The sequence below is a fragment of the Phyllostomus discolor genome, chromosome 2 (assembly GCF_004126475.2).
Source record: "Phyllostomus discolor isolate MPI-MPIP mPhyDis1 chromosome 2, mPhyDis1.pri.v3, whole genome shotgun sequence".
Classification (NCBI taxonomy): Eukaryota; Metazoa; Chordata; class Mammalia; order Chiroptera; family Phyllostomidae; genus Phyllostomus; species Phyllostomus discolor.
The window spans coordinates 45,352,022-45,369,015 of NC_040904.2; the positions used below are offsets into that span (position 1 = coordinate 45,352,022).

At 39.9% G+C, this 16,994-nt stretch overlaps 1 protein-coding gene across 4 annotated transcripts in view; it reads left to right on the top strand.

The window, feature by feature from the left end:
• Positions 1-16,994, top strand: part of MAP3K13 (mitogen-activated protein kinase kinase kinase 13) — a 148,663-nt gene that overhangs the window by 108,119 nt on the left and 23,550 nt on the right. For all 4 annotated transcript variants that reach the window (XM_028504452.2, XM_028504453.2, XM_036017799.1 and 1 more), the window contains 5 exons: positions 2,644-2,827; positions 7,128-7,319; positions 10,824-10,982; positions 12,676-12,834; positions 13,399-13,507. In XM_028504452.2, the coding sequence (XP_028360253.1) occupies positions 2,644-2,827; positions 7,128-7,319; positions 10,824-10,982; positions 12,676-12,834; positions 13,399-13,507 (803 nt within the window). The remainder of the gene's footprint in view (positions 1-2,643; positions 2,828-7,127; positions 7,320-10,823; positions 10,983-12,675; positions 12,835-13,398; positions 13,508-16,994) is intronic.

Genomic DNA, 16,994 nt, shown 5'->3' on the forward strand with positions numbered 1-16,994 from the left:
CACACACACATACACACACACACACACACACACACACGCACACACTGCTGCTGTCAGCAAAAACTAGAGGAAACGTTTTGGAGAGCAATGCGGCGTGTGTACCGAGGGCCAGGAAGCTGTACTATTAAACCTAAGGATTGAGTTTGATAAAAATAATATAAAGAAAGAAAAAGCATTTAAATTTCGAATTTAAATTACCAAACAAAAAGATAGAAACACATAAGTACCAAAAAATGATACAGTAAACAATTAGTAAAGCTTATAACAAAAACTATATAAATACAAGGGGAATACATAATATATGTAAAAAATTATACATCACATGCAAATTTTACATAACTGTAGACATATGAACAAAGACTAAAAGAGAAGATAAAACTGAGTTTGGGATGGGATATCAGATAAAAATGAGTGTTTTTCTGATATTTTCTAATGTTTCTAGTATTTAACAGTAAGTAAAGATTAACTAGATAGGGAAAAAAGACACCCAAAGATTGTGTAATTTTAATAGTTATTGTAATGAAAATTGGGGTTACTTGGACTTCCATGAAGTTATTCAGAGAAATATTACCCACTTATGTTCTTAAATTTTTATTTTGTTTTAGAGGGGGGAAGGGAGGAAAAAAGAGAGGGACAGAAACATTGATTGGTTGCCTTCTGCCTTCCCCAGTCAGGGTGCCCCAGGCACGTACCCTGACCAGGAATCAACCTGCAACTTCTTAGTTTGTGGGACACCATCCAACCAACTGAGCTGTGCCAACCAGGGCTACCCAGTTATGTTCTTGCCTCATATCCTGTAATAGCACCTTATTCCGCCCTCAGAATGGGCAAAATGACACTGTGTTGAGTTCTTCACTGGACCCCTAATAGTGAACTCTCTTGGTGCATGCCACCACTGTCTGCGCCCTGTGTGTGCGGCACGGATAAGCCCAGGGGGATGAAAGTGAGGCTGCCTGAGACACTTAATGCTTGTTGGGGTTAGAAGCCATAAAGAGACTGAAAACAGTCAAGTCTACAACATACTGCTTCCTCCCAAATCTCACTTGATAGTGTTTGTTCCTCTGGTGATTTCTTTTTCATGAGTTACTCATATTTTAGAAAGATTTTCTTTGATAGAGCATATAATCCCTTTTGGTAAAGCAGAAACCTTTAATACTGCTGAATGGGATGAATGTCCATGATATAAATGACCCTCACTATCATTTTCTTCTGCTCTACATGGTTATATTTCAAAGGTCATGTTTTAACCATTGTGATGAGAAGCCACATTTTATTAAAAGAGTCTACAGAATTTCTGTTAAAGTAGAGAAAATTAGAGAAGAGGGAAATGTAGTTCCCTTCTAAATACTGGTGAACTCTTTCTGCCCTTATTTCATGTGGTAAATGGTGAGTTGATTTGCTTTCAAGACCAGAATATCTTCAAAGCTACCTCCACGCTACCTTGTGCAGTGTTCTGCAAATAGCAGCCTTTTAGTGATCAGCTCCAGCAAGAATTTCTCATAACCTTTAACATTGTTATCCTCTGCTCCTCATTCCACGGGCTCCCAGCTCTTTGATGCTCGTTTCTTACCAGTGCAGTGATAATGCACTGGTGGAAAGGGGGACAAGGAAAAGGCTCAATGGATTATATTCTTCTTTTTAAGTTTCACAAGATCAAAGCACATATCGACTGAATTTTTGAAGTGCTTTCTTTTAAATAGCATGCAATTCATGAGAAAAGTAATATATACTTATAGTTAAAATTTTTAAAAACAGAAAAGGATAAAGAGCAATATGAATCACTAATAACACCACCACTTAGAAATAACCCATTACATTTTTGGTGCAAAAAAAAATCAAACTCTAAGAAAAAGAGAAACTGGAAAATATTGGATCTGGATGAGTAAATTATCATGACTAATGACACTGTCCATTAATCAGGAGAGGCAATGTGGTATAGTGGACAAAGTGCCGTCCCTGGAATCAGCCAGTTTCAGAGTTCTGCCACTTACCATCTGTATGACCTTGGGTAACTTACTTAACCACCCTGCATCTTAGTTTTCTCATTGTTAAATAAGCAGAGTAAGGCTGAACTTGTAGGGTCGTTGTAAGGATTAAGCACATGAGACATGTAAACCATTATGCTAGTGTCTGGCATATAATAACTACTAAATAAAAGGTAAATACTATTACAGGTATTATGCATAATTAGGTTTTTAGGAGACTATCATTGCACATTCATCCGGCAAGAATTAACTGACCATCTGATGACAAATTCAAAGAAAAATGAAATGACGCTTACCACGGGTGACGGGGTAGGGATGGCAGTGTAGAGACAGAGGGGGAATAGACTGGACGTGCAAGCTTGAAGGGAGGAGGTGGGTGTGTCGATGTGTGTTTTGTTTGGAGGAGAGTATACTGGAGATCTCTCATCTGCTTGATTTCACTGGCTAAAGATTGATACAAACGAATACATGGGGATATTCAATCTACAGTGCCAAGGCCCATAGAAAGGGTCTGTCTTTGGGTGAGTTACAGTGGGAAAACAAAGGGTAGAGATCATTTTGGGTGATATAAAGTTGGTACCTTCAGAGTGGCCTTACAGAATGATCCCTAAGCAAATTCCGAGACCCCTTTAAGCTTGTTTCTCACTTGTGTGCCTAGATACTTGGGAAGTGCCATTTGAGGAGATCTCAGAGCTGCAGTGGCTGGGTAGTGGAGCCCAAGGAGCTGTCTTCCTGGGCAAGTTCCGAGCAGAGGAGGTGGCCATCAAGAAAGTGAGAGAGCAGAATGAGACGGATATCAAGCATTTGAGGAAGTTGAAGCACCCTAACATCATCGCTTTCAAGTAGGTCAAGGCTTTTTTTTTTCTTTCAAGAAACAGATTTTCTTTCCCTTAATAGATACAAATAAGTTCCTGCTTTGAAAGACATGTTAAGAACATGCTATACGCTAAGCACTGTGCTAGGTGCTTTGGTAGGACACCAAAGAACTATTAAATTAGAATCATGTCTTAAGAATTTATAATCTAGAAGTTCTTCTTAACCAGGGGATGCCCTGCTTGGAAGGGATGCAGATGGGACAGAGGGGGGGAAGTGTGTCCCTGCCAAGCAGTCAGATCTGCTGCATCAGCCTTATTTACCAGTAAGATGACAAAGGTCACCTCCAGGTGACCTGAACATCCTAAAATTCAGTTAAGGAAACAAAGCTAACATCTAAGTGATCAGAGAACAATTAGTCCCTGTGTCATAGACATGCTTTGTATTAGTTCTGTTAGCACCCCTTCTTAAATACAAGCTTGAATAACAGGTGCCTTCAGAGTATTTCTCCCTGCCTCATTGTTTGCTAGGTCACTTTTCAAGTAATTGCAAACACTCGGCTTTCTCAATGTAATGATACAGAGTTATTGATGATAGTAAGTTGTGTGCTATTTTTATTTCACAAAGTAGTCCTTTTCAAGATCTTTATAGTTCAGAGTATTATTTTCAAAATATTGGTGGGGATCCCTAGCAAAAAGGGGAAAGCTCAAAGGTAAATTTTGGAATCACCAAGTTTGTCAGTGCTGAGCTCTAAATATGTACAATATTTTCTGTTGCGAGTTCCCTCTCTTACCAGCCTTCACGTTTGCTCTGGGCTTGAACAAATGAATGGGGAGTGGCATTAGAGAAAGGAAGAACAGGGAAGATAGTCTTTAGGTGGGATGAGAGTGCTATATATATATAGCATGGCCCATAAGGCTATAGTTAGAAGTGGAATAACTTACAAATCTACCTTCTCTAAATGGGAAGGAACTTCTCCCAGCCCCCAAGAGAGGATCCTTTCATAATAAAATTCTCATTATAAAGCTAAACAGGTAATGTGATAATTTTTCATTGGAACCACATCCCCAAAGTAAGGAATAGAAATCTTAGGTACAGGTTTTATAGAGTGAGTTTAAATGAGTATAAAGGCCAGGTTTTGATTCCTAAACAAGGCCCCTCATGGAAAGAGAAAGAAGAGAAGCATTTAACTGGGAGGCTAAGCAAAGTGCTTGGATTTATTTCCTTGTGGGAGGAACATCCTTGCAGAGTGCGTGGGATGGAGCTTCAGCTGCTGGCGGGATTCTGTCACTGGTTGCCCTAGTTGGGCCAAGAGGATGTGAGACTAAAACAAAATGCTCTAGAGACCAATTCTGATCTTTCCAAAGATGATAATTCCAGAAGACAATAGGAGGGTTATTTTTAAGCATACTGCCAGAAACTCACTGCTTTCTTTCATTCTACCTCACTGAGAGGATCTTCATTCCCTCCCTGTATGCCACACTGTCCTAAATGGAAGGAAGGGCCTTCCATTTGACTTCCAGTTAATTACCACTTCCATTTTGAAGCCTCAGCCACTAGGCTGTGGGGTTGGAGACACAGAACATTCCATAGATTAGCATGGCCTTTTGGCCTCCTGAAATGCAACAGGCTGTCTCTCAGGTCAGAGGGCTTCCCAGGTAGAATTGTGTCCTCAGAGGATGGGCATGAGATGCTTTATTTTTTCCTTCCTTTCTTTTGCTTCTTCCTTCTTCTCCACAGTCCTTTCCCCCACCTCACCCTCTGACCCGCCTGCCTGCATATGCACTTTTCAGCATATTGGACAAACATTGCCATGTTGGTGCCCAACTCTTAGGCTGAAGATGCTTGAATAGTCTTTACCTCTACATGGAAAACAATAGTGAGACTGTGTCCCTGGCCCATCACACCACACTCTTGGGCATTGTGCAGTGTTATGTTTGCAGCCATCTGTGCCATGTGTTGCTTGGCCAATGAATCATTCAGGACCGTCTGGAAGACATAAAGGCAAGATTAGATTATAGTACGTCTCTCTGGATACTGCTTTTTCGTGCTTACAGCTCCTTTTGAAGTAAGAACCATGTACAAAGGGAAAGAGCAAGGAAAGAATACTATATTCTTTTTTCTTCCGATTTTTTAAGCAATCTTTTAAAACTCAGCCTGACTCTTCCTAATGGAATTGAGTGCCAAGGGGAAGAAAAGGTAGCAATTAGAAGTGATTATGGAGCTGTTATTTATAGCTGGTAAGGAGCCTTGTCATAGTACAGGGCTGACGGAATGATTGCTCCTCGTTCATCAGTCAGGGAAGATGAAAAGTGCCTAACATGTCACTGCCAGACCCTTTCTGCCCATATTCGTGTGACAAGTTAAGACATACCAGAACAGGATACTGAATAGCTTCAAACAAATATTTATTTTGATATACTTAAGCACATTACATTATTCCTGCCTTACTCACTGTTTCTCCGTAATGAAAATTAACTTGTCTCCGCTGTTGCCATACACTCCTGCTCCACTGAGGTTTCCTAACAGTCAAGTAACAGAAAACCTGAAAAAAGGTTTTCAGTAAAAACCAAGATGAGGATTCTGGGTAGCTTAGAAAATGATGGAGAGTAATAGAAAGAGCTCCATGGCATTTGACAGGCACATCAAACAGGAAAAATGAAGACTAATGATTTGATTTCTGTATAACCTGCTAGTGTTATAAGACTTGCACAGGACCACAAGCCATCGTGGCCTCTAAAGTGCTCCTCACTTACAGCAGCCCAAGAGATGAAGGACAGGCAGTGAGGGCTGGCTGAGGACTTTAGCTGGGTGTCTTGTAGGTAGACAACTCTAGACAGTTTCATAGGAAGGCATACATGCCATTGAGGATGGGACACAGAGAATTGCACTTGGCCGTTTTTCTTCTCTTTTCTCATCCTCAGAAACAAACTGCGAATTAGAGTTAATATGATTATTCCCACTTTATAAGGTGACAATATGAATGTGGGAATTCCCAACATGCTTGTCGATACTGATGTTAAAGAGCTAAAAGAGAGGCGGTGTGGTGTACAGAGTGGAAGAGCGTGGCTTTGAAGTTAAACATACGGGGTTTGAATACCAGCTCTGTCGCTTATGAGTGGTCTGAACCAGAACAAGTCACTGCCCCTCTCTGAACACTACCTGTGAAAATGAAAAAGATAATATCCATCTTACAATGGTTTGGAGCAGACTAAATAAAACAAATAAACATGTCGATATTCCTGACAAATAGAAGATGTTCTTTCATGTTACTGCCCCTCCTACCCTGGGCTTCCGCACATGTTCAGGGGAAGGCTTTATCAGCAAAAGAAAGTTAAGATGAAGTTAAGAACCATTTGTCAGGGACTTGCTGGGCACATGCAGGTCTTGTGGTAGACAGAAAAGAACGTAAAGACCTCTCCCTTCAAGGAGCCTGTAATCTGTATCAAGAGAGAAAAATCACATATAAAAAACTGATGGCTGCTATGTAGCACTGACATTTAGAGAAGAGAGAGACATTTTTGGACTGGAATGATCAGGAAAGGCTCCGTGCAAGATGTAGGAACCGATGGAAACACAGGCTGCATGGGTATAGAACACATTGTGTCGTGTTATTTTTATTCTGAACAGAAGTGTTTTTTAAAAACTATCTAATATAGAAATTTCTTTCTTTGATCCTCAGTCTAGTTAGTTGTCTTAAATTTGAGCAGTTTAAAAGTTAACAAATAAAGAGTAATAAATAAAGAGTAACAAAAAAGAGTAAGAGTTTATTTAAATTCTCTCTTTCGGCACACTGTGTTAAAACCCTCTATTTAATTCTCAAAGGAAGATATTTATATCACTCTTAACAATCTAAAACCACATAATGTGCAGCCCATACAAAGCCCCGTGAAAGGGCGCGCTCTGTCCCAGGATGGAATGGCCCACAAAAAAAGCACCAGGTACAGCACAGGATATAGATACCTAAAGTGAGCAAAATAAACCAAAGTTGTCTATATGTATAATAGAAAAACCTGTAGACTAGAGGGTTTTTAATGCTAATTTAAGAATCAGAAGTGAACACACAGTACAGTATACAGATGATGTGTTGTAGAATTATACTCCTTAAACTTCTGTAATTTTATTAACCAATGCCATCCCAATAAATTCAATTTAAAAAATTGTGTCATCAAAAAGAATCAGGAAAGATTATCTATATATATTTTTAAATAATTTCAATAGAGAATTGGTCCTGATTAAATTTATGAAATATTCCTAAAATATGAAGACACGTATGTTTGTTTCTATGTGTGTACTGTATTTACAAACATGTTTGTGTTTCCCTGACAGGGGTGTGTGTACTCAGGCCCCGTGCTATTGCATCATCATGGAATACTGTGCCCACGGGCAGCTCTACGAGGTGTTACGGGCTGGCAGGAAGATCACGCCTCGATTGCTAGTAGACTGGTCCACGGGAATTGCAAGTGGAATGAATTATTTGCACCTTCACAAAATTATTCATCGTGATCTCAAATCACCCAAGTGAGTAATGGAGCTAATTTTTCAGCCACTTCATTTCATTGCTTTCAAATGAGGAATTCCACCAGCCACAGCTGAGGTTTTCAGACATTGTACTTTTGGTTCAGTTTAAATCAGCACAATGGGTGGTGCCATTCACATACCTTTTGGATTATTGTGACCTACTTACTTATCTGGATGGCAGATATGTTCAGGCACCTGACACTAGTTTTCCCATTTTGTTGCTTTTTAATTGTGCAATTATGAAACAATTCATTATCTGGAGTGCTCACCTTCTATCATTTTGAATGATTAATGCCAAACTTCCTCACTTCAAGGCTTGATTTGTTGTTTTCCTATGTGTTTCCAAAAAAAAGCCATTTTTTAAAAACTGAATTTCAGAAATGTATTTAATACAACCAGATAACAGTGAATGAATAAGAAACAAAAGCAAAGAGAAAATAAAAACATTAGAACTAAAACTTGTTCACAAAATGTATAAGATTCTGTAGAGTTGTTAGAGGTAGACTATATAGTTGGCTTCAGATTTTTTAGAGTCTAAGCAAAGAGGGGGGGAGGAAGGAAGGAAGGAAGGAAGGAAGGAAGGAAGGAAGGAAAAGACAAGACTCATAAGGCTCATAGTGTTCATAAGAAAAATACAAACTGATTATTTAAGAGAAGCAAGCTGTTTCTAGTAATCTCTGTTATCAAAACGATTCCTTAGCTACTAATAACCACTTAAAAGGAGTGTTTATTCAGGTCCTCAAATTGCATAAAGGAAGGAAAGGAGTTGATAAAATGGTATATTTCATCCCTGGCTGGTGTGGCTCAGTGTATTGAGTCCTAGCCTATGAACTCAAAGGTCACCAGTTCAATTCCCACTCAGGGCACACGCCTGGGTTACAGGCTGGGTTCCTGGTCAGGAGTGTTTCTCTCTCCTTCTCCCTCCTTTACCCTTTAAAAGTAAGTAAATAAACTCTTTTTAAAAATTGTTTATTTCAGTGTAGCTCCTATTTTTAAACATTATTTTTAGTCTTTCTCATCACATTTGGTTTGGAGAACCAGAAAAAGATTAATCTTTTCTCAAAAATATATTTACATGTGCTTTTATGATTTACAGTGTGTTTTTATATCCATTATCACACCTGCTTTGATCTTGGTGAAAACTGTATGGAATAGATATAGCAAGTATTATTATTCATATTTTATATAAGAGAAACTAGGACTCAGATCCCAAAGTAATGGAGCTAGGACTTGAACTCAGAACTTTTGGACTAAAGACCACTGCTTCCTACATCATCGTGTGAAGGTGAGGGATTCACAAGGAGTCCTGCCTCTTCTCCATGAAAGACACAAATCAGTCTTTGATTATGAACTTCAGTGAGTTCTTATTTATCACCATAGATCTCAACAATGTTTATTATAATCGACAGCTCACCGAACAGCCTCCCTCTTGCTTTACTTGCAAATAACCTTATTATATAGTGTTCATTCCTTCTTTCTACGGTGTTAACCGAACCTGTTGGCTTTTATCATCCACCGTGTACACATAAAATTCTTGCCAAAGGCCTCTTTGAATGGTTTTCTTTTGAATCATCTTATTCTCCTTGAGAACTAGTTTTAGAGGAAGACATCAGGAGATTTCAGAATATGTAGAAGCTACGTGATTCTCTCTTTAACTCCTGTCGTGGAGAGAATAGAAGAAGTTGGTTATCCAGTAAGCTTCTCCCTCTGTTATCAGTACCCGCCTGAACCCCAGGCAGGCCAGTTCTCCTTGGGTTCCCAGCCAACTTTGAAAAAACAAAGATCAGTCTGGCTTGCTGTGAAGAGAGATTTTATTACCTACATGAAATATTTAAGCCATGTGATCTTTGTCTCAGAGAAGATTTCAGAAAAGTTCTGACATCGTATCTCCTCTAGTCCGCTCCCATGTCCGCTCCCGTGTGTCATGCCCACGGGTCCCACGGTGAGCCACACGGGGGACACAGGAGGGGAGGTTCCAGTGTTTGTTTGTTTTTTCTTCGGTGGCTAATCACCTTCTCTGAATGTCATGGTTTATGATACCATCAGTTCTCCAATTATCTCAAACTGCCTGTAATATTTTAATCCTCATGCATTTTCACCAAGACTAACACCATTAAATCAAAATTGTGTGAATTTTAATAACAGGTGCAAAACTAGGACTTGGATGGGGGTGAAAGTGTTCTAACGCAATTGTAAACACTGAGCTGTTTGGTAAACAGAGAACTACTTGACATTGACAGGGAGGGAAGTCCCGGTTCAAATGAGAAGGGAGGAGACAGACTGAGAAGTCTCCTATTTTCACTGCCTTGATTCTGATACTATTGGAATATTAAGCTTTCTTATTGTTAAAAGTAGGTCCCTAGATCATTAAGCCTCTGAACCCCTAACTCACTGACATTCTGAAGTTCTAAATAGCTTGTTTCAAGCGAAGTCGGTCTAGTGTGGGAGGATGTTAACTTGTGGGATTTGACTGGTTCCAGGGTATGCTCATCTTTGAAGCTAGCAAAAGCAGCTTGCTCCAGGTCACGTTTCAGATAACTTCCATGAAAATTAACACATGAGTTGTGTGGAATCTACTTAAGGTTAAATTTATTCCTGCTTGTCCTCAACAACATTAGTGGAATCCCAGGATACTTATCAGCCTTTTAATGGAACAACTCTCAAGTATCATGACCCCATGCATGATTTCAGCTGGCTGTCATTTAAACAGTGTTTTTATTTTTTTTAAGATTTTATTTATTTACTTTTAGAGGAAGGGAAGTGAGGGAGAAAGAGAGGGAGAGAAACATTGGCCTGCAACCCAGGCATGTACCCTGACTGGGAACTGAACCCATGACCCTTCAGTTCCCAGGCCAGTGCTCAATCCACTGAGCCTCACCAGCCAGGGCTAAACAGTGTTTTTAAAAAAGTGTTTTCCTAGTGGGTTGTCTGAGGCTGGCAGGGTGGAAACCAATATTTATTGAGCGTGGGTGTTTTACTTATCTCATTTAATTCAAACAAAAATTCTATGAGGCCATTATTACAGGTCCATATTCCTTATCCAAAACTCTTGGAATCAGGTGATTTCAAGAAGGTAACAGTGTATTACCTTACCCGCCCCCAGCAAAGACTGGGGCGCACCCTATAATCAGCTGCATTCATGTCTGTAGCAAAAATTGTATGCACTGTTTTCAGAGCATTTTGCATTTTTGAATTGTGGATAAGATAGTATGAACTGAATTGTCTCCATCTTATAGATGAGAAAAGTAGCTTAGAAGAATTAAGTTGGCAAAGCTCACACAGTGGTGGAGGCAGGATAAAACCAGGTGTAAAAGCCCTCTATTCTGTGCTGCCTCGTGAGTATGGATGGTGATGTTTCTAGTGTATTGCTAATGTCCTAGTAATACTGAAACTGGTAAGCTGAATTCTACAAGGTAGGAGGCAGCAAAGTCTTTGGTTGCCAATTTGAGTCATGTGTTTTCATTAATACTAATGATCTGGATATTCTCTTATTTCTTTTTAAAGTGTTTTAGTGACTCACACAGATGCAGTAAAAATTTCAGATTTTGGTACCTCGAAGGAACTCAGCGACAAAAGTACCAAGATGTCCTTCGCTGGCACAGTCGCGTGGATGGCACCAGAGGTGATACGAAATGAGCCCGTCTCTGAGAAAGTCGATATATGGTGAGTGGCACCGTCTGTGCAAAGTAGAAAGTCTTTTCCCACTTTCACCCTGTCAGCATTTTCCTCCATCAACACTTCTACTGCCCCAAGTATTCTTTCGTGTAACTCACTTCACATGTGAGATTGATTGCAGTCTCACATTAGCTGAGGTGCTACCCAGTACAACAATGACCTGGCGAGAAGGGTTGCGGTAGGAATTAGAGTGACTATCCATTCGGCAAGTCATCAGTTTTGGGGACCCTCAGAGACCATGTTGAACTTTCTGGAAAATAGAAAGGTTACTTTAAGTAACCATTTAGTGTAAAAGTCTTCCTGAAATACGTTACATAATTCTCACCTCCTTAAATAAAATACTTCAAAGTTCACCCGTTCTTGGTGACTCAGACCATCGCTGGTACATCAGTGACCCGCTGATGTGATGCAGTCATGCGCTTCAGGCCTGCTCGAGTCGTGCAGGGCGGTTTGCCCTTCCATCAGACAGCCCCTGTGGGCTATGCTTTGTTTGTTTGTTGTCGCTGTTGTTATTGGCTTTTTGTAATCTGTATCTATTTTTCCTCCAAATATTTGCTATGAACAGTGTATTTCCCTGTAGCTTGCTTTTCTTACCTTCTTAAAATTGACTACCAATAACTTTAGGCTTAAAATCAAAATAATAGCATATATTAAAATTTCATGTGACACCAAAATAAATAAGATAAAGAAGAAATGTGGGATCACTTATAATTTGGGTAATTATTACAAATGTGCCCTCTTTAGGGATTATGCCAATTTATGTTCCCAACAGAAATATATAAGAGTGTTTTCTCAGTTTCACCAACAAAGTTAAACTTTTAGATTTTTGCCAACCATGTAGGTAAAAAAAGGTATCTTTGGTGAAATTTAATGTGCATTCCTTTTCTTATAAGTAAGGTTGTATATTTTTCATGTTTACAAACCATCTGTAATTTCTTATTTGTGAACTGTTCTTATTCTTTGTTAAGCTTCCTGATTTCTACTCTTATCCATTATAAAAGTATATTATATATTGAGAAGATTAGCCTTTTGTGTATTTGAATTACAGATACCTTTTACATTTTGTTATTTTGCTTATGGTGGAGATTTTTTCTATGCCAAATTTTTTTTAATGCAGTTTAGCTTATCATTTTCATCTTTAAAGCCTTCCGGACTTCATAATTAGAAAAGCCTTCAACACTCTAAGGGTTTTTTTAATTTCCCATGTATTTTTCCAGGATTTGTATGGTTTCATTTTTTATATCTAAATCTTTGAGTCATTAGGAATTCATCTTTATGTAAGATGGCATATACATTTAATTTTCTCCTCAGTTGTCCCAACAGCATTAATTGAATAATCAATTTTTCCCCACTGGTTTGGGATGTCAGTTTTATCATATACGCAATTCCTGTGTGTATTCGGTCTGTTCCTGGATTTCTGTTCCATTCCATTAGTCTGGCTGTCTCTCCATGCACCACCGTTAACTACGGAAGCCTTATAACATGTCTTAATGTCTGGTAGGTGATGTTGGTTACCCCTCATTGACTTTCTTTTTTAGAGTTTTCCTGGCTGTTTCCATTTTTCTTGTAGCAGCATTAGAATTTTAAAACTGGGTACATTTGATTAAAAATTAATAAAGAACTAAAATACAAATCAGTCTTTCTGAAATGTCTTCTGTGCGTGTTCCTGGCACCACTGCAGGTCTTTCGGCGTGGTGCTGTGGGAGCTGCTGACGGGGGAGATCCCGTACAAAGACGTAGACTCTTCCGCCATTATTTGGGGTGTTGGAAGCAATAGTCTACACCTCCCGGTTCCTTCCACTTGCCCTGATGGGTTCAAAATCCTTATGAAACAGACATGGTAAGAAATATATTTCTCCCGATAATCTCTTTTACTTTCTTCTTCAAAACCGTATTTGAAACTTCTCTAAAACTGCAGAGAAGTCTCTAATGTGTATTGGGAGTGAATCACCTGGTAGCATAACACAAGGAGCCTTGGCATTATTTATGAATAAAGAATTTAGTATGCTTTGAAATAGTAGACCTTAGTAAATGATAGCTATTATTATTTTACCAGTCCTAAGGGATCGTTATCAAATAGGTCACTGGTCCTAAGGTTTTCATTTCATCAACACTGCCTGAGATATAGCCACACGTGGAGTCAAAAATGTTTTTCATAAAGTAGAATAAAGCCCTGGCTGGGTAGCTCAGTTGGTCAGAGCATCATTCCTATATACCAAGGTTGCAGGTTTGATCCCAGGTCAGGGCACATACAAGAAAGCAACCAATGAATGCATAAATAAGCAGAACAACAAAGTAATGTTTCTTTCTTTAAAATCAGTAAAAAATAAATAAAGTAGAATAAGATCTCTATCCTCCTGGATATAACTTCTGAAATTCACAAGCTGCCTGCTTTTACTTTTAGGCAAAGTAAACCTCGCAACCGACCTTCCTTTCGGCAGACGCTCATGCATTTAGACATCGCGTCTGCGGATGTTCTTGCCACGCCGCAAGAAACTTACTTCAAGTCTCAGGTGAGTCTGGAAACCTCTACCGGGTGCTGCTGAACAGACAGACAGGGAACTCTCAGACAGAGAAAAAGTCATTCTTAGAAGAGGGCTATTCTGATTCTTATAACAATTATATAGCTCCATTCATTGTGAAACTGTGATACCTCATACAGATGACATTTTGGAGTTTTTAAGCACATACACTATTATCCCATTTGAAAAGAATGTGTATCAGAACTGATCTTTATGTGGGTTCTGGTGAAACTGTCGAAGAGAAAAAGAAGATATGAAAAAACTGTAATGTAAAAAAAAAACTGTAATGTACACATATTCAAATTAGAATTATTATTGAACTTCATGAAAGTATTACTGTCTTTGAAGTAAAAAAACTAAAGTACAGAGTAGGGAAGTTAAACACCAAAAGGAACCCATGATGGAATTAGGTCCAGAAAGAACTTTTCTCTAATTTTATATGTCATTTAGTAGTACCAATTAAAATGTTACTTAATGTATCTGTTAGCTTTTACTGCATTACAAAACAGTCTAAAACTTATGGCTTAAAGCAATAAGCTTTTGTTGAGCTCACCATTTAGTGGGTTGGGATTTCAGGTGAAGTGGTTCTTCTGCTGGCTCTGGGCTCACTCGCATGTCTGCAGTCAGTCGCCAGATCAGCTGGGGGGCTGTCAGGTTCCAGATGGCCTCATTCACAAGTCTGGCTGGCTGGAAGCTAGAGCACCTCAGTCCTCCTCCACATGGCCCGGCCAACCCAGATGGAGAAACAGTCATCACCTCTTGATGAGAGAATCTACCATAGCAGATTGTAAGCTTGGGTGCAGAGAAGGAAAGAAGAGGTGACTATTAAATTAGAATACTATGAATTGTCATAAGGATTGGTGGTCCAGCCCTGGCTGGTGTGGCTCAGTTGGTTGGAGTGTCATTCTGTTAACTGGAAGGGTGCTGATTCGATTCCAGGTCAGGGCGCATGCCTAGGTTGAGGGTTTGATCCCCAGTTAGGGTGTGTGTGGGGAGGCAACCAATCAATGTTTCTCTCATACATCTATCACTGATATTTCTCTTTCTCTCTCTCTCTCCCTCTGTTCCTTCCCCTCTTTTCCAAATAAGAATAAAATAAAAAACCTTTTAAAAATTATTTTTAAAAGATTGGTGCTCCAACTAACATCAATGTGGACAGGGAGTTATGGGAGGTAGGTGTCCATGAGGCCCTTGTCCCTGCCAGACCCAGGCAACAGCAAAAGGAGGTAAATAGGATGAAACTATGGCTTTTGAAACAAATGTGATGATCCTAAATTATAGCTTTATGCCTGCAGGATTTCACAACAGTATTATGTAACTGCTCATCACATAGCTTTGTCTCACTCATGTTACTGTGTTTCTAAATGAATTTTTGTAAGATGAATTCCATCTCCCTATTATTTTCCCACATCACTTTAAAGATTAATCCTCAGAGAAGACATTTTATTACCAACTGGTGTTTCAATCTGCCCCCACAGCCCCCCATCTGCGGTGGGTGATGAGTTTACCTACCGGGAAAGTCTGTGTTGGGAAGACTTTCCTGGGAAGGGGATTGTCCTGGGAGTTAAACAAGTCCTCCAATATGCTTCAGTGCCTGTCTCAACCCAAGGCTCAGAGTACGGGCTTCACAGGTATCTGATAAACACTAAGACGCTCTGCCCAACAGACATTGGGAATATCTTAATAAAGCCCCCAGGGGTTCTGGCAGTGTCTGGAGAGTGAGGTGTCAGAGACTGTTGCCCTGCCGCCCACAGTTGCAGCATGCTTTCTGTGAGCCACAGCCTTACCTCTCCCCGCAGCTGTGTCTTTAAATATGCCGTCAGACTTGCCCCTACAGTTTTTTAGTGTTTCTGAGGAATTACTATGTAAGTAAAGTGTTTGATCTTAGAGGAAATAAGAGGATGTAGAGGACTAACTTCATGCCATTTCCTATGTTCTTTGATATGCATTCAGATAAACTCCCTTTGAACTATTAAAACTATTGCCTATCTATTCAAATACATGTAGGTGTGGTGCGGGAGAAGAAACCTCAAATAACTTCTGTTAGTATTCAGAAAAAACCTAGGTTCTTTTGTGAAATGAGAGAGAATAACAGTAAGTACTCTCTAGGAAATCTCTCAAACTGTAGGATACAGTCACAGCTTTGCTTCCTTTACAATAAAATATACGTATCACAATTTTGAAGAGCAGTTTTTGTGAGCATGCTAAGTCACAGATATTGAGATAGTATAACTATATATACTTAGAAAACTGAAGTTCTAAGTAGATTTTACTTGAGTGCTCCCAGAATACCACTTCTTAGCCAGTCCAACATGCCCCGAGCCCCCACCACACTCAAAGCACTGTACAAAGCACTGTATAGTACAACGAAGCACACAGTCAGTATCCTCCCTTGTACACACTCACTTTTTAAAAAATATTTTATTTATTTATTTTTAGAGAGAGGGGAAGGGAAGGAGAAAGAGAGGGAGAGAAACATCAGTGTGTGGTTGCCTCTCACGTGGCCCCCACTGGGGAGCTGGCCCGCATCCCAGGCATGTGCCCTGACTGGGAATCAAACCAGTGACCCTTCGGTTCACAGCCTGCGCTCAGTCCACTGAGCTATACCAGCCAGGGCTACACACTCACTTTTATCAACACATGCAATGCTGAAATTGAACTCAGAAAAGGTTCTTTCAGAGGAAGAATATGAAAGGGAGAAGGAAGGGAGGGGAAGGGAAGGAAGAGAGAGGAAACACTTAGTACACTGGACATCTTTTAATAATCATTAAGTTTTCCACATTTTTCTTCCAACATAAAATTTTACCCCTCCTTGAGTAGCCCTAAATCTGCTATCCTTGATAGTTCCTAGAATTAGACCTTGAGTGGAAACCCCTGTCCTGTGATCTTGGATAACACAAAATTCTCTAAACCTCAGCTTACTCATCTAAACAATGAAAATAATCATATCCTTCCTTCCTTGTGGATCAAGTGAGACAATAAAAATGCAAGTGTGAATGCAACTTCTGGTCAAGATGAAGGTAAATGCAACTCGCCTCCTCGCACAACCACAGCTAAATTACAGAGTAAATCTCACTCAGAACTCTAAGAAAATCAAGATGTATGGAAGCCCGACAACAAAGGAATTAAAGAAACCACCTCCATCTAGACGGGTAGTAGGGACGAAGGGACAGAGGGGTGGAGAGGCAGAGATGTGGAACTGGCTGATCCCAAACCCCCCCGTGGCAAATATAAAACAGAGGGATATCTTAGGAGCAAGAGATCCCAGCCCCACACAAGACCAACCAGCCCAGGGTTTCAGTGCCAGGAAGATAAGTCCCCAAAACTTCTGGCTATAAAAACCAGTGGGGGTTGAGTCAGTGGAAGAAACTGCAGGATTCCCAGGCCTCTCCTCTTAAAGAGCCTTTCAGACTCACTCCCTCTGGGCTCCAGCACCAGGGCAGCACCTTGAAGGACACCAGTGGCATACAGGGTTGAA